Here is a 24,802-nt window from a genome sequence, read left to right as displayed (position 1 = left end):
CTCGCCCGCGGCGTTGCCTGATTCCCCCATACCATTCACGTCAGTAAATGTTCGCTGCCGCCATGACATATCACGAAGCCGTTCTTACTATCGTCCTGGCGCTCGGGCTTTGGAGCGGCTGTTGTGGCTTCGGCGTGTAGGTTGGGTTTTTGCTGGGCCGGAGAGCCTTTCGCAATTGCGTAGGAGTCGAAAAGAGGACGCCGAGGTTGTGACATTGTCTCGTTTAGATTCGCTATCACGAGCTCTCGCATGTGCTCTTAGTAGCGCGTGTAAGCCGTAAGTGCCGCGAGATACTCACGACCTAGAAGTCAAGCGTTGAGTCAAGGAATGAATGGAAGACGTAGTTGGTAGCAGAGCTGGGAAACACGACATGAAAGCCGGATAGGTAATCATACAAACCAGCAGTCTATGGTGGTGTCTAGCAAGCGGAGCGTGTAAATATCGCCATGTCTCGTTATCCCACCCTAAGGGGTGTCCCTGACGGCTCTCTAGAGTCGCTCCTTTGGAGCTGCGGCTAATTTTCATGCATTTTGAAGTATTTATATCTCGTTAGATGCAAATGTAGGTCTCGCGAAGGTCGCCGTCATCTTCCTGAAGTTGATGCCGACGTGGGCAGCCCTCCCCTTGTCGCGAGGCCCCCTCCGCTGCAAGCTTCGCCACCCCCGACACTTCTCAGGCATGTACATGTACATTGTCATATATTGGGTCAACGACGAGAGAAGAGAAATTAACTGACAAGTCCTGCCTCGCGTTCCCTCCCTGAACCCCGGCGCAGGGGAGGCTGCGGACTAGTCTGCACTATTCGGTTCGCCCCCCTGCGCCTACGGAGAAGTTGGCTACTCGTAATTTTGCAGCATTAGCGGATGCAATCGGTGCATTGATGCAGAAGCTGAACCTGGTCAAAGACGCATAAACCATCTCAGGGGTGGCCGGCAGGCGTCAGCGAAGCAACAACGGACCACAGCCCGGAAGTGGGGGAAGGCGCATGATCCCACCCGACGATATGTGCAATGAGATGGCCAAAGCTACGCCTTGGGGATTCTCGGAATGATTCGCTGCCGCTCTCGTCCCGGCCAAGGCAGCCCGTCTCATACTCGTGTAGAAAGTAAAGGAGGTAGGCACCACCCCCCTTTGTCCCGGTTTCCATATCTCCCATCTTCTTGCAACTCTCCGAAAGCCAACGAGGCCCTCCTTCCCGCCATGTCGACTGACACTACTTCGACTATGCAGGGGAATATGAGTTCCACTGAATCGATTGCCTGTGGACAAACTGGTCATCTTCGTGCTCTCGATATGCTTCTTTGTCCTACCTCGCCCACATCAGAATTCTCGGATACCGAAAGCCAATTCAATGGCACAAACTGTCGAGACGAATATCCGCAAGACGAGATTGCAGTGTCACCTACACAAAATATACAGCCCTTGTTTGCACCTAGCGATCTTGAAGAGAGTGATTACTCTTCCCTTTGCGACGATGACAAGGAGAATCGTCCTCCTACTGGGCTCGTTTTTCGAGTCACTGTATCCGATACTTGCCATCGAGTAGAGGCCAGAGGAACAGTCGAGAACGGACAAGGCAAACAGGTTGAGATGGAACTTGACCTCCCTCTCTGCAAGCCTGTTAGAATTACTATCAGCCTTTCTCAGTCTTCTCCTTCGGACTCGTCACGACACACCAGGCAATGCGAGCGGAGAGACCACGGCGGGATATACGGAGGTGTAAGTACAGAATGTCGAGCGCCTAAAAGAAGATGGCAAAGCCATGAGCAAGGGCATAAGCGACAGCGGATTCACAAAATCCGGAGGAGCAAGCAACCAGCCGTGGAGGAGTGTTGAATTGTTATATCTTCACCAGCCCTTAGAATGGTAGTAACTTAGTCCTTAGATATCTCGTCTAAGAAATGCTGGTTCCACAAGCTGGCATTTGCATCCTCGCTCGCCTTCATGCGAGACTTGTCGGGGAATTGCTCTCGGGTCACCGAATCATGTGAATCGTATCGATGATCCAAGACGGCGTCGGGTGTGAGTGCCCCCTGCTGCCTTTCCAACACGAGTCCAAGTCTAAGTGAGTCGGTCAACTCGGTCATGAGCATACTGCGGCGAGTCGTTCGTGGCGATAGAACTGCCCGGGTTTTCCCGGGGTCGCATGTGATTTGAGCATGCAGAAAATTGAATCGAGGCTCCTCGCTAAATCCCTTGTCTGAGGTTGACTGTTGCTTTCTTGCACTCCCCACCATAAGCGTGATGGTTGATTGTCGCTGCCTTTCCCTGGGTTGGGGTGTCGTACGCTGGAACAGCCGCCACTTCATGCTCGGCTCGCCGGTTTCACTGCCATCAGAACCGTAGTCGTTCAGTAGTCCCGAAAGAGGAATAAGGCGCAAAAGACAGCTGGCCGAAAGATGCCATGGGGCGGCCAAAGTGGCACTGCAGAGAACGTACGGGATGATTTGCTGGAGCCCACATTAGGAGTCACGGAAAAGCTCATCTGGGACAGCTCGTTTGCAGTCGCGTGGAGGATAGAGAAACTTAAGCACCGGTCCACCCGTTTCCTCGGTCCCCCATCATTCTCGTATTCTTGCACTCAGACTTGCAAATAGATAAATCATAATCAAATCAAATCAAATTAAATCAAATTAATCCAAATCAAATCAAATCAAATTGCCCCTGCGCTGAATCAAATCAAATCAAATCGCAACACCCAAATTTATTTGGATATCTGATTATTTGGATACGCCCCACAATGGCGACCTGGGCCAATAGTTTTGGGAGCCAGCCCTGCCTGGCCTAGAGTGGTCGCTAATTACGGGCAGTTGCTTTTCAGGCCGTGTCACCAAGCTTTCTTTTGTGTTTTACCTGACACGTTTGATCGTGAAATATATCTTTGGTGCATCTGCCATATTACGGGGGGAGATATTTGTAGCCGATGGCCAAAATGGGACAGCTCTGCACTTGACTGCTGCAATGGCGCATATGGGAGGAGTACCGAACCCTCGCGGTCGAGCAAGATACGATACCCGAGGAGCCCACAGCTGCAAGGAAGACAACGGACCTAGATGACTTCATGACCTCAATTAGGAAACTTGGCGCCCAACCTGCGCCCTCACCGTCCTCCATGCGTGACGAGTACGCAGAATGGGTGGGCAGTACCGATCCGGGCGATTGTCTTGTGGACAATCCCATCCAGTACTGGCTTCTCCGCAGACGCCAATATCCACGCCTGTCGCGAATGGCAATCGACCTCTTTTCCATTCCGGCGATGTCTTCAGAGCCGGAGAGAATATTTAGCCTTGCCGGACAGATGGCCGCAGCTCAGAGAGGCCGCCTCAAAGCGGACCTTATCAAAGCGGACCTTATAGGAGCGGCTCAATGTATTTTGTCGTGGGAAAAAAAGTGGGGCTATCCAGATATCCAAATGAGATCCAAATCGATTCAAATCAAATCAAATCAAATCAGATCCATGATTTTGCTATCCAAATCAAATCAAATTGGACCCCGGATTTGATTTGATTTATCTATTTGCAAGTCTGCTTGCACTCTCAGAGGCCAATGAACGGCAGAATCCCACAAAGAACCTCCTGCCTGCCATGTCGACTGACTCCCTCTCGACGATCCAGGAGTATACGGATACGGAGTCGATTGCATGTGGACAAACTGGCCAACTGCGTGCTCCCGGCAGGCTTCTATGTCCTGAATCGCCAACACCAGAGGCTCTAGACACCGTGACCCAATATAAAGGCGCGAGCCGTGGCGACAAACGTGCGCAAGATGAGATTTCAAAGTCACCTACAACCGACACGCAGCTGACACTCGCACCAAGCGATCTTCGAGAGGCTCGTCATTCATCTTCTCGTGGCGATGGGAAGGAGAACTGTTCTCCTGGACTTGCATTCCAGGTCACTTTGTTCAGTGCCTGCCATCGAGTAGAGGCCCACGGCTCCATCGATGGCGGACAAGACGAAGAAGTTGCACTGGATTTCACTCTCCCTCATCGAAAGCCAGTTAATATCACCATGAGATTTTGTCAGTATTCTCCTCGAGGGTCTTCACAACATACCAGGCAACGCAAGCAGAAGGTCCATGACGGAGTCTCCCGGAGGATCGGTGCGGAATTTCAAGCGCCTCAGCGAAGATGGCAAACTCCTGAACCGGGGCACAGAAGGCAACGAGCCTACAGGTCACAAAGGAGCAAGCAAGGGCCTTGCGAGCCTTCCAGAACAAACAAACGTATTGATTTCAGATTAAGTGTCTTCACCAGCCCCTGAAATGGTAATTGCCCCTAGCTGCCTCCAATATATATCTGTTCCACGAACCAGCGTTGCCTTCGCTTGCCTTCATGTGAGGACCCTCGGAAATTGCCTCAAGTTCGGCGTATCTTGCAATACGTGCTGACGATCGAATATGGTGTCGGTTGCGAATTTCCCTTGCTGCCTTTCCCACACGAGACCAAATCGAAGAGAGTCAGGCAACTCATTCGCGAGCATGTTATGACGAGTCGTTCGTGGCGATAGAGGTGCTGCGGCTTTCCCACGGTCGCATGTAGCTAGAGTGTCTTGCACATTGGATCGGGGCGCCTCGCTGCTGCGCTTGTCAGAGGTTGCCTGTTGCTTTCTTTCACTCTCCAGCCCAAGTGTAATGAGTGATTGTTGCTGCCTTGTCCTAGGACGGGGTGCAGTACGCTGGAACAGCTGCGAGTCCATGATCGGCTCGCCACTATCATCAGAACTGTCGTCGTCGGTAGTCCGTCCACTCGTCGCCCCCCTCCCCATTTTCAGATAGACTTAATGCTTCATTCGTGCATGTGGGCAGGGCACATCTGGACGCCTGAACATCTTCTATAACGTGAAGGTCGGAGCCGGGCGAGCCGGGCGTCTTGAGCAAGCCCTTCTTCGAGTCCGAGGAAGTCCTTCTTTGGGACATGTTTTCAGACGACTGGTGGAAATTGGTGTAAACTAAGGTGGGAACGTCGGTCAAGGAGATTGTCGCTGAGCCGAGGTCATATATACGAGATGATATAGGTATGCGGAGAGCAAGGCTTTCTTTAATACTTCGGAAGGCAGTAGGCACCTTTGCGTCGCACTCTCAAGCATGGAAGGATTAGTTAAAGTGTTCACGTCAACCTGAACGCGGCATCTGCGCGTTGCCCAAACTTGGGCTGCTCGAATTAGGAGAAGTAGCTTTGGGTAGAGGATGGCAGTGATGTAAATTACCGTCGCTCTGATCGAGTGCCCTCAGGAGATACCAGGTGCTCCGTCGACCGTTTAGTACCGGATTCTACCATTACAGACAGTTGTATATCCACCTTCTTATCTAACAGTCTCCTCCGGTGATCTCTTATCATACTGTCTAGAGGTACTGCTGGCATGAATAAAATCACCAGACAAAGTCCACACTGACCTCCAAACTGGTGTCCGACCCAACCAGTCACAGAACACACTAGGAGCACCGATGATGCCAGGAATACCAAGCCACTCACTGCTCCAAGCCACGGCATCCCCTGGTTTGACGTCGGCCGCTCTGGCTGAGGCTGGTTAGAGCGCTGGCCATAACGATGGAAACACTGTGTCTTCCTCCATATCGCCAGAACCATAATACCGGTGGTTAGGTGAGACACCATTGGAGCAGCCCACCAGTATTCAACACCAGATCGCCTAAATTGCCAGACGGTTGCCCCAACAAAGGGAAGGTGAAAGACTAGTACTAGTCCGAATATGATGATTCTCGCCTTAATGGAGGGGTCAGGCTCGACGGCGCCGCAAAAATAGGCATAAATCAAGGGGTCGACGACTTGAATAAGCTGTATTCCATGAGTACCTGGAGGAGGTAATTAGACGGGCTGAAAGGGAAGTACCTCGATGATGTCGACGCATAAAATGGTGACCCCTTTCCAGGCTGTGAAAAAGGGGTAGGCAAACGCGCTTGGTAGGAGTGCATCTCTCGCACTGCCAAACAAAGCGGCGAATATTACTCCGGCACCCAAGAGGAAACAAGTAGTAGAAATCAGTGCCCAAGTTCGCCTACGCGAAGCGTCTCGCGGCTTAACTCTGATCATCCAGTACAGGTAGGGCGCCAGGAAAACCGTGGTCACGGCAAACACGACACCAGCCTCGCTGACCTCCTTGGTTGTAATCTCGTCTTGCATGTCGAAATGCGGCAACCTGGACTGGTGGAGAAAGTGGAATGAGAGCTTGGAGTAATGAGAAGGCACATGAGCACCGGATTTGGCTGGAACGAGACGTGCATTATATAGACGTTGAAGTCATAACAGCGAATAGTTATTGGTATATAGCAAATAACGCTCGGGTGAAGAGAGCCGCAGTGCATTGTCCGGTCGACTGACAAACGGGAAGACATACCTAGAGTAAGGTGGTGATGGGTGCTTTGTACATAGTAAAGCTACACCATTATTGCCTTGAAACTGGGCTATAATTGATATGATGGTTTACATATGTGAGGCGCGTGAGCTTCGTCCATATTGAAACGACGTGATTAGAGTAGGGTTCGCGGAACGGCACGTCCTCAACTGGCCATTGCGTTTGGCCTCCGGTTACAGGCTGTCACACATAGGATATCAGCCTCCAACAGTCTGACCCCTATTCGCACAGTCCGTTTCCACATTTCCCACAGAAACTTCTAGGAGGCATCATCAACGCATCAGTGGCTTCCAGATGATCTGATCAGATGCTTCCATTCACTACCATTCCCTTCCATTCTCATATTCAGGCAGTCTATAAAGATCTCGCCTCTTTCCCACCTTAGATAGCAGAATCAAGAGTCTTCCAGTCCCTGATCTTTATGCCCACTTGCTCATCCTCCGTGCGATAGTTATGAGCCCGGTCTGCCACTGACTGGGTATCTTATTCTTGTTCACTCCGCTGCGCAGAATAGCTTCCACAATGAGCTCAGCTCTAGATCTTGATGGCTCTTCCAAGGGCACCGTGCTCAACGGCCCTTGCGACTGGAAACAATGGATTTCTATCATCAAGAAATTCGCCACGTCCCACAGTCTTTGGGACTTTCTGGACCCTGCCGTCAAGGAGGGTAAGCCGGTTCTTCAGCAGCCAGTTGAACCAACATTCCGACAAATCAACCACGAAGCATCTGATCTCGTGGATCTGACCTCGGAGGAATTTCGCCGTCTCGAATTCCTCCACACCCAATACCGCTCGAAGCTTCAAGGGTATAGGGATCAAGTGAAGGCACTCGCCAGCCTTCAACAACACATCGTCAAGACCATCGGCAACTACTACAGCACCATTGCCGAGGAACACGACGTTGCAAAGCAACTTGCCTTGCTTCAGGCTCGTGTGGCCCCAACCGACTGGGCACTCGAGAGGAAGTTGTTCAGCGTTATCGTTCCACCCTTCAGTCGCCAAACAGGACCAAGATCGAAGCTTGGGTCACCCAATGGCAGAAAGTCCTCACTGAGGCAAAGCAATTAGGGCTTCCTGATGTCCAGGACCTTCGCCCTACCCAAGATTTCCTACAGGCTGTTTCGTCCATCAACGCCCCATTCACAGACTATTGGGTCAACAAAATGGAAGACGAGGCCGTATTCGGCAAGCCTGAGTGGAAGACCGACTTCCCGGACGGCATTAAGATCAGTGAGATCTTTGAACGAGCTCACCGAATCAAGGCCGCCAACAACAGCAAAGGATCATTCGGAGCTGCCTTCCAAGGCAAGGGAGAGAAATCGGAGAGGAAAGAGGACAAGCCTAAGTGGTCTTCAAGCAAGAACGCTGATGGTGTTCCTATGTGTGTCTGCGGAGAATATCACCGCTTCGTAGATTGCTTCTATCTCATCAAATCAGCTCGGCCTGATGGCTGGACTCCTGATCAGAAGGTTGAGAAGAAGATCAAGGAAATCCTCGACTCCAATCCATGGGCAAAGAAGATGACGGAGAAAGCACAAGACTTCAAGAAGAAGGAAATGGAGAAATCGTCCGACTCCTCCGTTAAAGGCACAGCGTTTGCCGGTCTTCTACCAGCTCCTGACAACACACCGCCTCCTCAACACCTCCATCAACCAGTTTCTCGACGGGAAAGGCAGTCTACCCGCTGTATGACTCCTTTATCCTTGATTCCGGATCAGACACACACATTTGCAACAACCGATCCCGTTTTCTTGACTACACCGCCCTTGCAGAGCCAAAAGAGCTCTTTGCAGGCGATAGTCAACTTCAGATCCTTGGCTACGGCACAGTCCGTATGAAGCTTGAAGAAGGAGGACTTTTTCAGCTCAACGAAGTTGCCTTCGTGCCAAAATTCCACACCAACATCGCATCCTCGACCGCTTTCTTGCGAAGGATACAACTGGAATCCACTATCTGGACGCGTCTCTAAAGACGATCAGATTATATTTCATACGAAACGCCGCTTTCGTCAACCGGTCATCGAGTTCAACCCGATTAAGGAGGACTCTCACGCCTCCAACTTCACATCTTCATCTGCACCTCGCGCAGTGAAAACAGCAGATGCTACGCTTTGGCATAAGCGCCTAGGCCACTTGAACGCTCAAGCCCTAGAGCGTCTTGTTGAGAACACGACGGGTTCGAAGATCAAAGGCCCAGTTACCATCGATTGCACCGCGTGTTCCCTTGGGAAGGGAAAGAAGGTCGTCTCTCGCCGAACCCCTCAAAACCGATCTCCAGACCATTCTGGAGAATCTACGTTGATATCTTCAGTATGAACACCTCATTCAACGGCAAGGAAGCTGTTCTTCTTATCAAAGATGAATTTACAAGCATGATCTTCATCTACCTTCTGAATGACGCGACACAAGGGTCCGTTATGACTGCTTTGAGAAACCATGAGGCAATGATTCAACGCCAATGGAATCTCAATATTTGCATTATCCACCGTGATAACGATCGTTCTCTTCAGAGTGCGTATGAGAGCTGGATCGAGGAAAAGGATTCAAGATGAACCTTCTGCCCTTACACTCCCGCTCAAAACGGCTCTGCAGAGCGATCTGGGGGGGTAATATCTGCCCAGGCCAGAACAATGGGAATTGATGCCAATTTACCATCTGATCTTTGGCCAGAGACTTGGAAAGCAGCAGTGTTTTTGCACAACAGATCGCCCATGCAGAACCACAGCTTCCGAACGCCTTTCCAGCTGCTTCATCAGTGGCTGCGAGACAACAACAGAGACATAGGCTACCAGCAAGACCAGCCTGACATCACGTTTCTCAAGGCATACGGCTGCAGAGCCTATCCTTGACACCCCAGGCCCTTCAGAACAGACAGAAGAAGGACCTAAAGACCGACCCTCACACAGAAATCGGTTATCTCGTTGGATATGATTCCACGAACATTTTCAGGATCTGGATTCCGTCCACATCAGAAGTCCGAAGGGTCCGAGATGTGACCTTCAATGAAAGCATCTTCTATGACGGAAATGATCAGCCACCAGAACCTATCCCACAGCGCGTGGAAGTACAGCTTCCAGCCCACATCGAGGACGAGTCGGATTACGAGGAAATCCCACTCAAATCGATGAACCTGAACCTGACCCCGTTGAGCAATCTCCTCAACCTCAGACCAAGGAGACGCCACCACGATTGTGGTACAACCCGAACCATCTGATCATGAGGACTCGGATGATCAGGATGAGTTTCATGACATTCAGCACCCATATCCGACACCGGACCCCGGTCCGAGTGACTCTCAGCCACGGCGCTCAGCCCGCACTCCAAAGCCTCGCAAGCTCAGTGCTTTTCGACCAACACTAAGGGTCAATTCCACAGCTCTTTCTTTCTCGGCAGAGAAGAAAACTTCAGACGACACCTTCCTCCCGAACCTACGACGTATAAGGAACTTCGCACCCACAGATTTGGTCCTCAGTTCAGAGAAGGAGCCCACGCCGAGTGGAAAGCACTCCAACAGAGAGGAACCTTCAGAGCGGTCCCCAGAGACCAGGTCACGGGCAAGCTTTGCCACTTACCTGGGTCTTTAAGTATAAGTTCGACAAGCATGGCTTTCTTACAAAGTTCAAAGCCCGTCTTTGTGTTCGAGGAGATCTTCAACAGCTAGGTGACAAGGACACCTATGCAGCAACCCTTGCAGGACGTTCTTTCCGGATTCTCATGGCCATCACCGCCAAATTCGACCTTGAGACCCGACAGCTCGACGCAGTTAATGCCTTCACAAACGCCCTCTTAGAAGACGAGGAGGAGGTCTATGTAGCCTTCCCAGACGGATACTACAGACAGGGATGGGCTCTTCGCCTCATGCGAGCCCTCTATGGCCTCCGACGGTCCCCTCTTCTTTGGCAGAAGGAACTCACTGCTGCATTCAGAGAGCTTGGTCTTACACAGTGTCCCGACGAACCCTGCATCTTCCAGAACGACTGGCTCACTGTTTTCTTCTTCGTTGACGATATTGTTTTCCTCTATCGCAAGGAAAACGAGGACGCAGCTGATGAGATGGTTGCAGCCCTCAAGAGGAAGTACGCGATGACAGACCAAGGGAATTACAATGGTTCCTTGGTATCAGACTCTACGTTGCTAGGGATCTAGTTTCTTTCTTCAGTTTGCACTGCCCACTAGCCAGCACAACCTGGGGTATGTCACACATAGGATATCAGCCTCCAACAGTCTGACCCCTATTCGCACAGTCCGTTCCACATTTCCCCACAGAAACTTCTAGGAGGCATCATCAACGCATCAGTGGCTTCCAGATGATCTGATCAGATGCTTCCATTCACTACCATTCCCTTCCATTCTCATATTCAGGCAGTCTATAAAGATCTCGCCTCTTTCCCACCTTAGATAGCAGAATCAAGAGTCTTCCAGTCCCTGATCTTTATGCCCACTTGCTCATCCTCCGTGCGATAGAGGCCATCCAGTAGATCGGCATCACCAGCACTGCGTACAACTACAACCTGGTTCATGCACTTTGGCTTGAATGCGTCTAAGTCCCCCCTTGACCAGGGAGGTCGGAACGCCATAGGCCTGCGCAGAGGGCACCTTGCCCAGGTCTGCAGTCAAAAAGAATGTGGCCGTGACCACACCATAAGCTCTCGAGTGGAGATGGACGGGCCAAACAGGGAAGGTCAAAGACATGAGCAAAAGGTGTCGTTGCGCCATTCTACATTGGGGTTTGTGGGACAACAGCGCGGCTGTAGGAAGCGTGACTCTCAGCTGTGACAATTCTGCAAGATGGTGATTGGGTGTTTTGTGCATAGTAAGGTTACACCATCATTGCCTTGGGGTTGGGCTACAGTCGATATGATGATTTACATATATGAGGCATATGAGCTTCCTCCACATTAAAACGGCCCTGGTCAGAGTAGGGTGGGTGGAATGGCACGTCTTCAACAGGTCAATGCGGTTGGCTCACAGTTACGAGGCCATCCAGTATCTCGGCATCACCAGCAGTCAGTGATCTTGTTGGACTGGACTAGCATTGGAGTGGATTTGGATGGACTGGATTTGGCTGGACTGGATTTGCAGTTTCAAAAATTTGGACTGGACTGGATCGAGAGGTCTGGAGGCTCCTGGAGCTCCAATGGACCATGCCTAATTAGGAAAGAAGAAAACCTCAACGCCAATTTTCGTTTCAGGGCTACCACAACAACGCGTTATTGATTGGAATACAGCGTGCTCATGACGAGCAGTGGTAACTACCAACGTAGAAATTCGCCAGACGGGAGATGTGACCGACTGCCGGTATAACTAGCAGCAGGAATCCCATATTTCCATCTGGCCAACAAGGTAACCACCGTAACCTTAACTTGATCAACGTTCCAAATGGCCGCATCGACAATCACCCAATTCTTCACTGGCGCTTCTAATAAGCCCTCTAGGTCAGATAATGTTGTTCTCGCTCCGGAATCGATCAACAGTCGTCGCGATCCGGAGGCCCTGATCCAGCCAGATGAGTTCAGGCTTCAGGGAGAGGAATATACTCGCTGTGCCGTGCTGGCAAGAGGCCCTAAATCAACAAAGAAGCGTACATCCGTCATATGGTTATACGGTGAGGACCTGAAGTCAAAAATAGATGATAAACGTGTCTGGTACTGCTATCTCTGCGAGAAGCAGCGTCGTCAACAAGACCTCCCAGCTATCTCAAGTGGCAATTCTACAGCGCTTGACCACCTCCACTCGAAACATGATATCGACAAATCTACTGGGGAACACAAGAGCTTTCGAGGAGACTCGGTTGACTCGAGCCAGCCCTCGATATCCGACTACCAAGACGTGAAGTCGATCATCTTCTCCCGCCGCTTAGATAGGTTCAAGGAACTGCTCGTCCGGTGGCTGGTCGGTTGCCATATCGCCTTCTTCCAGGTTGAGAATGACTACTTTCGCGATCTCCTCTTTTACCTGTTCCCGCCCTTGACGAACTTTCTCCCAAGGGCAGCGTCAACTATTCGACAGTGGGTGATGAATTCGTTCGAGGTGAGGAAGGAGAAATTGCGGCAGGACATGCTCGACAGTCGGAGTTCCATTTCGTTGTCATTCGATCTATGGACGTCGCCAAACTACCTCGCAGTGCTTGGGGTAGTAGCACACTTCATAGACAAATCTGGGTTGCGTCGAACTGCTGTCTTAGCGCTGCGCGAAATGGAAGGAACACTCGGGAGAGAACATGGCCGATGTCCTGCTACAGGTCATCAAAGATTATAAGATTACGGACCGGGTCGGCTATTTCATGGCCGATAACGCGACGGCCAACGATGTGTGCGTTGACTCGGTGCTGCGCGCCGTTTACCCCAGTATGTCGGACAAGCAGCGAAGACGCAGGCGCCTCCGCTGCTTTGGGCATATTGTGAATCTCTGCGCGCAGGCTTTCCTGATCGGAAAGGACGCCAAAAAGATCTGCAAAGATCTAGACGCTGCATACAAAGAAGGCGACATGACGCGAATCCGGGAGCTCTGGCGGAAGCGCGGCGCCATCGGCAGGCTTCATAATATCATCAGATATATTCGAGCCAGTCCTCAGCGCCGTCAGTTTTCAGATCAATTGCCTGTGGGGAGCACTGTCGGAGTTCGATGGCTTAGAGGTGAGTTGCCTTTGTACCCTCTGGGAACCAGCAGATCGATCAGGACTAATTTAGCCCAGCTTATCCAGAGCCAGCAAACGCGCTGGAACTCATACTTCATGTCAATCGGCAGAGATCTCAAGGAGAGAATTCAGATATTCTGTGACCAGTATGAGGCTGGCCAGAGCCAGAAAAGTCTCGCTGAAGACCGCCTGTCTGAGCAGCAGTGGAACGAGCTTGCACACCTTCATGATCAGCTGGAGACGTTCTACGACGGAACCCTGTCGACGGAAGGCAGGCATTCAACGCTAGCAGATCACTTTCAGACGCTCGACTGGTTGCTAAATGAGATCCAGCAGGCCAAGATTAAATTCGAGGAACTTCACAGGGCGGCTGTTCGAAGGAAGACCAGTCGTGGAGCTGCCGCTGCTGAAGCCGACAACTTTGCGTTTCTTGCCGCTTCGGCAGAAGCTTCCTGGCGTAAGGCCGAGCAGTATTTCAATAAAGTGGACGAGACACCGGCATATTATACCGCCATTTCGCTGAATCCGACTCTCAAAAGTCAGTGGTACGTCGAGGCTTGGACAGACGAAGAAAAACGGTTATGGATCCCGGGCGTTACGAGGCTTGTTAGAGAACTCTGGCTAGAGGAGTATCGGGGCAGGCATTCCACAAAGCAGGCTTCGGTCTCCGCTTCGCCCGGTCCAACGTCGTCTGTTTCAGTTAGGAAGGAGAAGCCTTTGCGGCTGTTAAGAGCCATAAAGACTGAAGCTTCGTCACGAGGTCGGATCAACAGACCTGCCCGCCATCGACCTTCTCGATCAGTTCCTGGAGACAGATGTTATCCGGCTTGGTGAGGAGGAAAGCTTTGACGTTATCAAGTATTGGAACGATCGCTATCATACACAACCTGATCTAGCACGCATGGCACTAGATGTTCTATCTGTTCCACCAATGTCGGATGAATGCGAGCGGTTATTCAGCAGCGCTAAGATCCTGCTTTCTGACCGGAGGTCGAGGCTTAAGATCGACATCATTGAAGCTAGCGAGTGCCTCCGGTCCTGGTACGGCCCACCTGCACGAAATACTTTTGAGGATATCAACATCGGGAGACTAGAAGGAGTCTGATCTGCAGGAGGCTTACAAAGCTGGGGATGGATCTGAAGCTAAAATGGACGACGAGGACCTTCGGATCGTGGATCAAGATGATTACCTCCATGATAATACTCCTCAGCCCCAGGAGGGCTTGCGGTAGTTAACCAGCGTTATTGATGTCAATCACACACCGCACAGCATTGAACAAGGATCGACTCCGTGGTAATCTCGCGATGACTATAAAATACGGAATATCGACTACCTTGAGCTAATCCATTTAAGGATTGGATTTGCATTGGCGGTTCTGGAGTCCTCAGCGCTGTGCATTGGACTGGACTGGATCCGACCTCGAAATCCAGTCCAGTCCAGTCCAACAAGATCACTGCCAGCAGTGCATACAACCTGGTTCATGCACTCTAGCTTGCATGCGTCCAAGCACCCCTTGACTAGGGGGTCGGAACGCCATGGACCGGCACAGAGGGCAACTTACCCAGGGGCCGTGACGACACCAGGAGCTCTCTGGTGGAGATGGCCCAAACAAGGACGGCCAAAGACACGGCAAAAGGTGTCGAATCTCGGTGGGAATCTCGGTGGGAATCTCGGTGGGAATCTCAGTGGGAGTCTTGGTGGGAATCTTGGTGGGACACTTGACGATACACCTGGTGGGACATCTTGTGGGACATCTTGTGGTATTTTTGGTGGGAATCCGACGGCGCTGGCAGAACATGGCTGAGGAGAAACGGGGTCTTGAGGCAAGCCGGCGGCTATTCGCGGGATTGCTGCATCGCCAGGGGTGCTGGGTCGCGCCGGAGATCCAAGATGTTGTATCAATTCACGATACCATCGTAGCTTGCCGCCGGCTCTGCCATGATTCTTCCGCGGCGCGTGAGAGTCGACAAGGGCCAGAAAATGCAGAGTTCGTAGGCTCTGACTAGCCAGCACGCCTTGTTGGAACGCATCATGACCAGGGTTATGAAGTATAAAAGCCATGGTTGAGCCCGGGTTGCACAAAACAAGACGCCATCCGCAAGCCACTCGCAAATCATTCGCAATCCATCGTTCGAAACAAGACTCGATAATCAAGCAGGATCCTTGGGCCTCTGTGAGCTCCGCCGCTGCACCACCTTTTCGGACGGAAGGCTGACCAAAAAATTCAGGCAATTCAACATGTGCAAAGAGATGATCGCACGGCGGACTTTCCTTTGCCGCCATGTACTCGACGAAGGGTCGTATCTAATCCCTTGGGACAATTGCGGGGGATGCAGCGTGAAAAAGTCGACGGCGTACTTGGGTCAGTCCACCAGCAGGGACCCTTGCCCCGACTGCCAGCACAGCAAAGCCTGGGTCAGAGACAGAGCAACCAGGGGCTGGAAGAAGGCCTGAGACAGGGCCGGTTCGGAGCTTGCGCCTATTGGATCTCATGGGACATGTCATGTTTGCTTAGTCAGATTCCATTCTCCACTTGCCTCGACGTCCCTCGTGTATAAGAAGTGCGTCGAGGCCGACAAGCAAGCGACAGACTAGGTGACCCACCTGCCCACTTAGCCCATCTACCCCATTCAAGATGCCGTCCGTTATCGAGGAGCTGCCCAAATCTCTTGCCAAGTTGGAGTTCATATCTCGTGGCGCAACAAGCTGGGTCTATAAAGTCGACAAAGACCTGGTACTCAAAGTCCCCAGACGTCAGGCAATCCAAGCGTTCAAGGACGAGGGCATAGTCTACGACGAGCTCGAGAAGCGCGAGCCTTGTCCCCATCTCCTCCAGAGCATCTTCCGGTGCCCAGGGTTGTACTTCTTACCCTTTCTGAGCGGAGGGTCGCTGGATGAACGAATCAGAGGCAATCAGAGCCGTAGCAGGGACGGCTACATCGACGTATTGCGGACTACATCGCAGAAGCAGGCGGAGCAGTGGGCAATGCAGCTTGCTGGCGGGATGGCCTGGCTAGAATCACTAGGCTTCGTTCACGGCGACCTGAGGCCAGCAAATATTCTTCTTGATGGGGCTGACCACATCAAGCTAGCCGACTTCGACTCTGTCAGCAAGATCGGATCCATCTTCTTTGGCAGCGCACCCCCATGGGCTCGAGTGCAAGGGAATGAGGCCGGTGCAGACAAAGGCACGTTTGGCACCCAAGGGCCACGAACCGAGCAGTTTGCGTTTGGATCTATCCTATATACCATTATACGCGGATTCGCGCCGTACGAGAAGGAACGCGATAACGCCAAGGTCCTAGACTGGCTGCAGGATATGGAGTTTCCTGAGCTAGGCGAAAGCGCAACAGATTGCATTATCGATCGGTGCTGGAAAGGGCGCTTTGCCTCGATCCAGCTTCTTTTCCAGGAGACCGCTTTGTTGGAGGGTGCCACTACCTTGCCTCAGTCGACCGCGCTTGAGGCCAAGCATATGGCGGTGCTACAGGGACGATGTCAGCGCTTACTCGGCAGTGAATTGAAGCAAGTTGTGCAAGAATTTGGGACTGAGTGATGGCGGCGTTGGCGGGGAGAGAGGAAGACGTGGGATGTCGTCTTTATGTAAAATACTACGTCACCCCTTGCGTGTTGGGGCGGCGGTGCAAGGGGTAGAATCAGCGGAAGGCTGAGAGACCGCGGGACAAGCAAAATTATCTACAACCATTACATTATCTAAGTACTGAAGGAAGCAATAACTATGCAGAGCTGTGGCCTAACGTATAGGGATTCCGCGGAAGAACCTGTCGTCTCCTTAGCTCCTGATCCCTCATCTTCATCTTCATACCGTCCGGGAGAGATGCATAAATAAGGTCATTGCGATCAAACGGGGCATCCAACGTCAAGCCCTCGAGCGGTTTGACACGAGAGACAGCCACATAACTCAAACCAGTCTGAAAGTCCCGGCACCAGAGATCCGTAACGATCATATCTTCGGTGATACTTTGTGACTTGTGAACGGTGATAGCGTAGCATACGATCAGGGGAAACTGGGTGCGAGTGCAGAGAGAAACTCCGATGAGGAATTCCCTCTCTACTGGGAGAATCGGGACAATATTCCTGCCATCAAGGGTGGTCAGGAACACCGGTCCGCTGTACTTGTCAAACTCCATCATGATAACACAGGGAGGGTCTTGGGTAGGGTCAGCCCCGGGTGCCCAACCGATGTCGTAAACTGTTCCACGAGCTCCATTGCAGAGGCCAACTGGCTGCCAAAGATTAGACGTCAGCATCAGACGGGCGCCAATCATGCAGGGACGGACATCTTACGAATCTATCGAATCGAACGCCAAGACTTGGCGTTCGAATCGAATAGGGCCTCTGCAGATTCGCATCGAATCGAACATGGCTCCAGCAGATTCGCATCGAATCGAATGCGTGAAATTGGTTGCCCCTTCGATTCGACCTCGAATCGAACGTGTCCCCAGTAGATTCGCATCGAATCGAACGCGTGAAATTTCTTGCCCGTTTGATTCGACTCGAATCGAACGCGTGTCCCGTAGATTCGATACCTATCGAATGCCAAGGTTCGATCGAATTCGTATCGAATGCGATCGAACGTAGGACTTCAGCAGAGATTGGGGTACCAAACGTGCGTTTCACCGACATGTCTTTGTCACCATCACGAGGACTCCTACATCCCTCAACTTAAGAAGTGCCAAGGGGTGTAAAGACATCATGGCTGCAGCAGATGAGACGTCGAAAGCACGGTCAATTGCTGTCTTGACAAGCTGATTAAATGTCACTCCGCCCCTTCAGCGACGCAAGAGCATTAATCCATTGATCCTCGTTGAGGCTAAACAGCGGCAGTGAAGGCCTGTAGATCCCAGCTTTACTCCACGATCGAATGCATTGAGCCATCGCTACGATCTCCCTCCGCAGCCGGCTTCTCAATGGTGCCGTCATACGTCCTGCACTGCTAAACGTCCTCTCGCTTTCCGCGGACGTCGATGGAATCGTAAGCATGTCTACTGCCATCAGAGACAGTCGCGGATATCGGCTCCGGTTGATCTTCCACCAGTCAATCGGTCTGCTTCTGTAGTGGTGGCTGTTGACGACGTCCTCGGCACAATATCGAGCATATTCGTCATCACCAGTCGCTCCCGCCGTAGACGGTTTCGTCTTTCGGTTGCTTTTGCGGGCACCCGATGCTCCGAACGAGCCCTGGTTGAATGGCGACGCAGCTACAGTCCTAGCAAGTCTCCGCTCAATGTAATCCATGGAGGCCTCATCAGACGTAGCGAGGACCTCGTTGTCAACGTCGCGCTCCCTATACTTCTCCCAGATCTCCAAGAGCTTTGCTTCGTATTCCAACCGCCAACTCTTCGTCTTCCGAGAGGGTACTCGAGACCACAGTTGATCGAGAAGGCGCCACTTCTTCGCAGGATTGAAGACAACAGCCCCGACATATGCAGCGCTAGTCAGACGGCTGTAATATTTATGCAGCTTCTTCCATCCGAGCTTGATATAGGCCTTGAGCAACCTGCGGGTCCTGCTATCGAGCCCGTCATAGATGGCTACTTCGACGTCCTTCTTCTCCCTAGTCACTGGATCCTCAACCTCTTCGAAGATTGTGCCTTCGATAGCACTTTCGAGGTGGTCAAGCAAAATCTCAAAGACGGGGAAGTATTCATCGAAACTGCCACATGTGGACCTACCGCCGGGAACACCACTGCCCTGAAGTTGCTTGGTGGAAATCTCGAACGGCTTCAGAAGCTTGACAAGTACCTCGATAACTTTCCAGTCGTACGCACTTAAGCGGTACTGCAGAACTGCCGGCTTCGTTCTGTCACAGAGGCCCTCGGTTTCCCACCGGTTCTGAAACGTCATTGAAGAAGGTATTGAGCGCCGGGCGGAGTCGAAGAGCCCGTTCCATCATACGCATGTCCGAGTTCCACCGGGTGGCATTGTTGAAGGCCCAGTGAAGTGTTGTTCCGTGGCCGGATTCCTTGCGTTGAGACTGAAGAAACTGTTCGTACAGCTGTGTGTTTCGCAGCTGAAGACCGATGTTATGGAGTATTCCAGGGGCGCCGTTCTGACTGTACTCCCTGAAGGTGGCAGCATTGATCTCCTCCGGAGCCGGGTGGGACGATATGAGGTCCTCATCTGGGATTTCAACGGCAGTGTTTGCTCCTGGGTCTTCGTCCGTACCGTCCTCCATCTCTCCATTTAGGGCCTCGTCGATAGCTTGATCAACTTGCTCCTCGTCGTCATCTAGATCGTCCCCATCGGCAGCAACAATTGCAGCAAAATTCTCTTGCTTCGAACCGTACAGCATTGCCCGCACACAGAGGTTGAGGATATGTGCAGCGCAGCGGATCCGTCGCTCTTCGGGTGAGAAGCCGTGCTCAAAGGCAAGGTCTTCCATGCAGGTGTCATTGTTGGCAGCATTGTCCAGCGTGAAGTAGCCGACCGTGTCCGGGTTGTTGACTTGCCAGAATGCCAGTGTATCGGCGACCTCATCGGCAAGCGAGGCACCGTTGTGCTTACCCAAGAGAGGTCGCAGCCCAAGAAGGATGCGGTGTTGGGCAAAGTTGTGATCAATGAGTTGAGCATTGACGCCCAGAAATGCAGGGTAGAACTTGGATGTCCAGCCGTCGAAAGAGAAGTGAACCTGGGATCGAGCGGTGCGAAGTACTTCCGTTACGGGCCCGACAGCACCTCTGTATTCAGATTCGAGCATGCGAAGTAGCGTCTTCCCAGATGGGATATGGGTCGCATCAAGGAGCGGATTGCCGTAGAGAAGGAGCCGTTGGAACCTCTCGGTGTTGACGATATCGAATGGCAGATTATGGTATGTGATCCAGTCGAGTAGGAGCACCCGGAGCCCTTTGCTGTTGAATCTTCCACGCAGCTTGCTGACAAGGAGCTGGTCGTGCGGGTTATTGAAGTCGGCACCAATGAAGTGTGTGATGGGCCGGCCGTCCAGAGATGAGGCTCGCACGCCTCCTGCAACGTCGTTTGGGGCCTGCCAGGTGAACACTCATGTTGCTGGCATATCTCCGAACGGCACACACTTACCAGAATTCCGTGGGCGTTACGAAGGTGCTTCTTGATAGCGGCTCCTGTCGAGCAGACGAAGCAGAAGTCTGACTTCTTCTTGAAGCCTCGAGCGAAGCAATCCGCGCAGATCCACTTCAGCCTGTTGCCCTGGCGCGAGGTGGACCGGTCCTCAACACGATACCCGTATTGCTGCCACCACGCCCTCGTGTCCTGGCCGCCAGTATATCGCTCGAATCCAGGCCATTTCGCCCACTCTTGGCGGCCCCAGAGCGTCCAATCTACTTGTATAAAGTCGGCAGCAGTACCGCGAGAACGAGGTGATGGAGTCGTCGGCAACGAGGTTCCTTGGGATGATGCGGGTGGTAAAGACAAGTACTCCACATGCTCAATCAGACCTGACCGATTCGACGGGGATGGGCTTGACAGTGGTTCGGATGACATCACAACGTTGATTCGATCGTGCGAATTGAGCGAGCGCGCCGACAGATGAAGGTAGAAGCCATCGAGGCTTCGCCGGCGCTCAACTCATGCCCCCATCGTGGCAACGAAGCTCGGCGAAGCAGGCATAAACGCGTCCCACGCGCGTGTAGACGCGGGAAGGGGGAAAAAGAAAGAAGAGAAGAAAACCCGTCGGACCGCAATCTCCGTTGCACACTAAAAGGACGTACGTTGCAGTAGCAGCCGTAGGGTATTGATTCTTGCAGGCTAGGCCATATCCAACCTCCCAGCCAACGGCTTTACAGGCGCGGATAGCATCCTGCTTGGATTTGAACGTGGTGGAGTAAACGGCATCCATTGGGGCGGCGGCATCAATTGGTGCGGCTGGGGCGGCGGCGGCGGCGGCAGCGGTTGGTGCAGTAGCAGCGGAATCCATTGGTGCGGCGGTGACGGCGGCGGTGAGATATCGCGAAAAGCTTCACGTTTGATGCGGTACATGTGTGTTATGTTGCGCGGGCAAAAATTCTGCCAAGATTGAATGAAGTGAAGGTGCTAAGGAACGAGCATTTACAAATTTGCGGTATCGGCGCTACGCCACACGTTCTCCACCTTTCCGTGGATAATTATCCTGAAGCAGTGGATTGATAACTGGTCCCTATAGGAATCTGCTTTGCAAGGTTGCCTGCCGTGTCGTCAGGAGCAGCAGCCGCCCCAAGGCCGACGTTCTTAGCTGTAGCCCGGATAACTGGCCGGCTGAGGCGACGTAGGCTGGGTTCCGGATCTGTCCTTAGCAGGCGATAAGCCAGCTTCTCCGTCCGTTCTCTTCGGGGCAGGTCTCTCAGCTGAGGGAGGACCGACGGCTAGGTCCCTCAGCGTCAAGATCGCGTCTCTGGATCTGGAATACTTCATTCAGTTAATATTGATCCTCCAGATTGTGGAGACAGAGTTGACATGAGAGTCGTTCTTATTACGACAATCGAGGCAGTTCTTCGTGTTCGCAGCAGATTTCCTTCTGCTGACGAAGTCACCCGCCGGTCTCTCCTCGCCACAGCGGGCACAGACAATGGAAATTATGTCCATTGTAGAGCTCCCGGGAAGTAGATTTAGGACTCATTGCCTAAAGAAAAGAAGACACGTAGAAGCGTTGAGGCGGACGAAACGGTCATCTTCAGCTAAGCGTGACATAAACAAACCATTTTCTGAGTAAAAAATACCTGGGTTGCCGCCGAATACGCCGTCACAGGAGTAAGCAAAGCTGTAAATTTCTGTGCTACGAAGATGCAACAATGCATTGATGTATGTATGTGTATTTCACCCGGAGGATTTCTCCTATAGGGCCTAGACGTAAAAGCTACTGACATTTCAATACATTAATGCGTAACACCTTAAGCCCCACGGGTGCATTGATGTAGTAGTAGGATTTATTTCGCCCGGAGGGAGGTCCCTATAAGGACTTTACACTGTCTAGAGTACAGTTCAACACGTTTGTTCCTTGACTCCCCAAGCCCCACAGATCATCTTACGCTGCGCCAACCGTACCACTGTTTTCGCTTCATGACAGACCTGCTTGAAGGTCAATTTCTCCAAGTGTTCAGCATCCTATTCCCAGCAACTGAAGCGCGATGTGTCGAAGTTGAAGCGTGGTTGTGTTAGTCATTGATGGTGGTTGGTACGCCGATTGTGTTTTCTCATGACGCTGTTCCCTGTTGACGGGCGGGAACCCGGGTGTGCCCTGTTCGCCCAGGGGTGCCTCCAGCCGGCTTCGAGCCGACCCCTCTGCGACGCAGAGGCTCCGCCATGGAGGCTGCATTGATGTATGTATGTGTATTTCACCCGGAGGATTTCTCCTATAGGGCCTAGACGTAAAAGCTACTGACATTTCAATACATTAATGCATAACACCTTAAGCCCCACGTGCATTGATGTAAGGCGCGCGCTGTGAGGTCTGTTGCGGCAAAGGTGGGGGTAAACTTCCCTATGGCAAAGCAACGGGTAAACCTTTTGGGCCAATCAGAAGCGTTTCGTACGGTACGAATAATTCTACGGCGTACAGTATACATCGGATCTGACCAATCATAACGTAGTCGCGGGTGATCACCGGGTAAATCTGACCAATGATGGTTCTGAAAATTAATAATAGGGCCAATCAAAACGCTGTGCTAGGAAAAAGTGGTCCCCCAAAAAACCTGCTTAAAGAAGCTCCGCTGAATTTGCGCACTGCGTGTACTTCGTCACTTTGTAGCACAATTTACAGCTTCGCTTAACAAACCGCGATATGGTGCAGGGGTCATGACCCACTTCTCTGGAGCCATTAGCCAATTGCCGAACGATTTGCGGCTGGCAACACAAAACTTGGGCCAATCAGAGCCTGAGAAACATATTGTATGGGCAGCACCAAAACCCTCACTATTCAGACGAGAGGAAGGCTCGCCAGCCGCGGCTCGCGCAAAGAAGCCTTTCGGAACGAAATTTGGCGACAAGAGAACCGGAGAAGAGTTGGCTACAGAAGAGAGAGAGTTGGCGACAGTAGATAGGAGACAGGAAGAAGAGTGAGGTCGAGATACGAGACACGGCGAGAGACGTAGAGCATTATCGTGAGTGAAACCGAGACAGAGCGTCGGGAAGGCAGGCTAGGCCGCTGGAGGAAAATTTGGTTTAAAAAGGCGCAAACTCAAAGGGCGTGGAGAGACGGCAGGGTTGAAGAGAGATGTGAGTGGGTAATGCATGTCTGGGCGAGTGGAAGGCTCGGAAAATTTACATGTGCTACCGGTATAAGTCGTAGGTATAAACAGAATAAGGAGTATATTGGGAAGTTTTGACTTGATCGTCTTCATGAAAAGGAGAACAAGAAGAGAAGAGAATGTGCTATTCGAGCCTTTGGCAGTTGATTTTGAGGATGATGAGACATGTTGTCATGTTGTATTGTTTCGTTTGATGCTTTAAAGTTCAGAGAATATTCTTGGGCGGACGTCGGGCGCGCAGTGGTCGGGAAGATATCGACGCGGGAGGTCTGATAGAGCCAGAGGCGGATGTGTCTTGGTGATTGACCTGTTCGGTGTCCGTCTCTGACTCTGCGGGGTCTTCCGGGGACAGAAAGGAGGAGGTATCGGATTTGGGGGAGTCTTGACCGTCACAGTCGGTGATTATGGTGGAAGTTTCGGGAGAAAGTCGCGGTCTCTTGGTTGGGGTTTGGTAGGGATCGGGCAATGACCGACTTGATGCCAGCATAAGGATCGACTGGGCCAGAAGCATGCGGCGTGGGGAGGCGGGGCTTTGGGCGGCCTTGGGTTTCTTCGTAGAGGTAAACCTGGCCAACGCAACGCTATAGTCCGAGGATTGCCGACCGCGCTCTTGGGTGTCGTCGGCAGTAGTTGTGTTGCAGAAGCCTGGTCGGACATGGCCTTGTCGTGGAAAGTCCACGTGTCGGGGACGACGATGAAGATATAGTCTTGGTCGAAAGCCGGGGCATGTTTCATGATCTGGTGATCCAGTAAGCCGGCGATTTTGCCCGTACAGGTGAAGAGAGCGTTCGACTGGAACTGGCTGTCGCGCCTCTCGGTCATCTTCTTGCAGGGAGGTCCAAGGATTAGCGTGAATGGGGAAGATGACGAAAACTTGGAAGGGTGAAAGCCCTTGAAGGGGGTTTTGCCGGGAATCCCAGGACAAATAAAGGTGGAGAGCTGGACAAAGCCGCAGCAGCTCAGCTGGGTGTCGTCAAGGGCCGCAGCCGAGTTTCCATGCAGGAGGTCGCGGCCGGAGCCGATGACAGGTCCCGTGAAGGAGACAATGGGTTGTATCGTTGGGAAAGTATCCACCGAGCTGAGGGTGCGAGTGACAATTCTATGGATATCGTCAGGGAGGGCAGTGGCGACAGAGAGATTTGGAGCATAGACTCACGGTTGGTAGCTGTGATCGCGGACTATAAGCGCGGGGACGGTGTATTCTGTGATGTTATCATCGTCCGACTCCAAGCCATCACGTCGCTCGATTTCCACGTCAGGGCAAAGGGATGAACACGGCCGACCATGAAGAACCATTGCTCGGTCCATTCCGAGGAGATTATCTGTTGGTTGTATATGGAAATATTAAGGCTGAAGAAGATGCAGGTCGATGGATTGCCAGTATCTGACCGGATTGCTGCATACTCCGGAGTCGACAGCCATGAGGGCGTGGGAAGGAAGACCCTCGCTAGGGTTTCTGCGTTGAGCTCTTTGACACGATGCTCATTCTGGTAGGCGAACCTAGCCGGGCAGCCGGGCTGGACAAAGGCCATCATGGACATGTCGGCGCCAGCATTTTCTGGCTGTCAAGAGGT

The 24,802-nt window shown here is 52.2% G+C and overlaps 5 protein-coding genes across 5 annotated transcripts; 3 read left to right on the top strand and 2 right to left on the bottom strand.

The window, feature by feature from the left end:
* Positions 1-6,893: 6,893 nt before the first annotated feature.
* HRG_01631 (uncharacterized protein) lies at positions 6,894-8,340 on the top strand (the record flags this gene model as incomplete). Its single annotated transcript, XM_044860102.1, has 4 exons — positions 6,894-7,298; positions 7,367-7,727; positions 7,785-7,938; positions 8,028-8,340. 4 exons carry the CDS (start codon positions 6,894-6,896, stop codon positions 8,338-8,340), a joined length of 1,233 nt encoding a protein of 410 aa, XP_044723735.1.
* Positions 8,341-12,590: 4,250 nt separating this feature from the next.
* Positions 12,591-14,112, top strand: HRG_01630 (uncharacterized protein; the record flags this gene model as incomplete). The annotated part of the gene is made up of 4 exons (XM_044860101.1): positions 12,591-12,641; positions 12,789-12,983; positions 13,065-13,545; positions 13,781-14,112. The coding sequence occupies 4 exons, from the start codon at positions 12,591-12,593 to the stop codon at positions 14,110-14,112; spliced, it is 1,059 nt and encodes a 352-aa protein (XP_044723734.1).
* A 1,531-nt stretch (positions 14,113-15,643) lies between these two features.
* Positions 15,644-16,564, top strand: HRG_01629 (protein tyrosine kinase domain-containing protein; the record flags this gene model as incomplete). The annotated part of the gene is made up of 1 exon (XM_044860100.1): positions 15,644-16,564. The coding sequence occupies one exon, from the start codon at positions 15,644-15,646 to the stop codon at positions 16,562-16,564; it is 921 nt and encodes a 306-aa protein (XP_044723733.1).
* A 1,217-nt stretch (positions 16,565-17,781) lies between these two features.
* Positions 17,782-20,923, bottom strand: HRG_01628 (Ribonuclease H-like protein; the record flags this gene model as incomplete). The annotated part of the gene is made up of 7 exons (XM_044860099.1): positions 17,782-18,321; positions 18,391-18,507; positions 18,568-18,810; positions 18,860-20,014; positions 20,068-20,303; positions 20,355-20,444; positions 20,791-20,923. The coding sequence occupies 7 exons, from the start codon at positions 20,921-20,923 to the stop codon at positions 17,782-17,784; spliced, it is 2,514 nt and encodes an 837-aa protein (XP_044723732.1).
* Positions 20,924-23,433: 2,510 nt separating this feature from the next.
* HRG_01627 (uncharacterized protein) lies at positions 23,434-24,760 on the bottom strand (the record flags this gene model as incomplete). The annotated part of the gene is made up of 4 exons (XM_044860098.1): positions 23,434-23,724; positions 23,832-24,327; positions 24,385-24,406; positions 24,454-24,760. The coding sequence occupies 4 exons, from the start codon at positions 24,758-24,760 to the stop codon at positions 23,434-23,436; spliced, it is 1,116 nt and encodes a 371-aa protein (XP_044723731.1).
* Positions 24,761-24,802: the final 42 nt, after the last annotated feature.

Source organism: Hirsutella rhossiliensis, assembly GCF_020360975.1.
Source record: "Hirsutella rhossiliensis strain HR02 chromosome Unknown scaffold00002, whole genome shotgun sequence".
NCBI classification, from domain to species: Eukaryota; Fungi; Ascomycota; class Sordariomycetes; order Hypocreales; family Ophiocordycipitaceae; genus Hirsutella; species Hirsutella rhossiliensis.
This window is presented reverse-complemented; position numbering and strand designations above follow the sequence as displayed.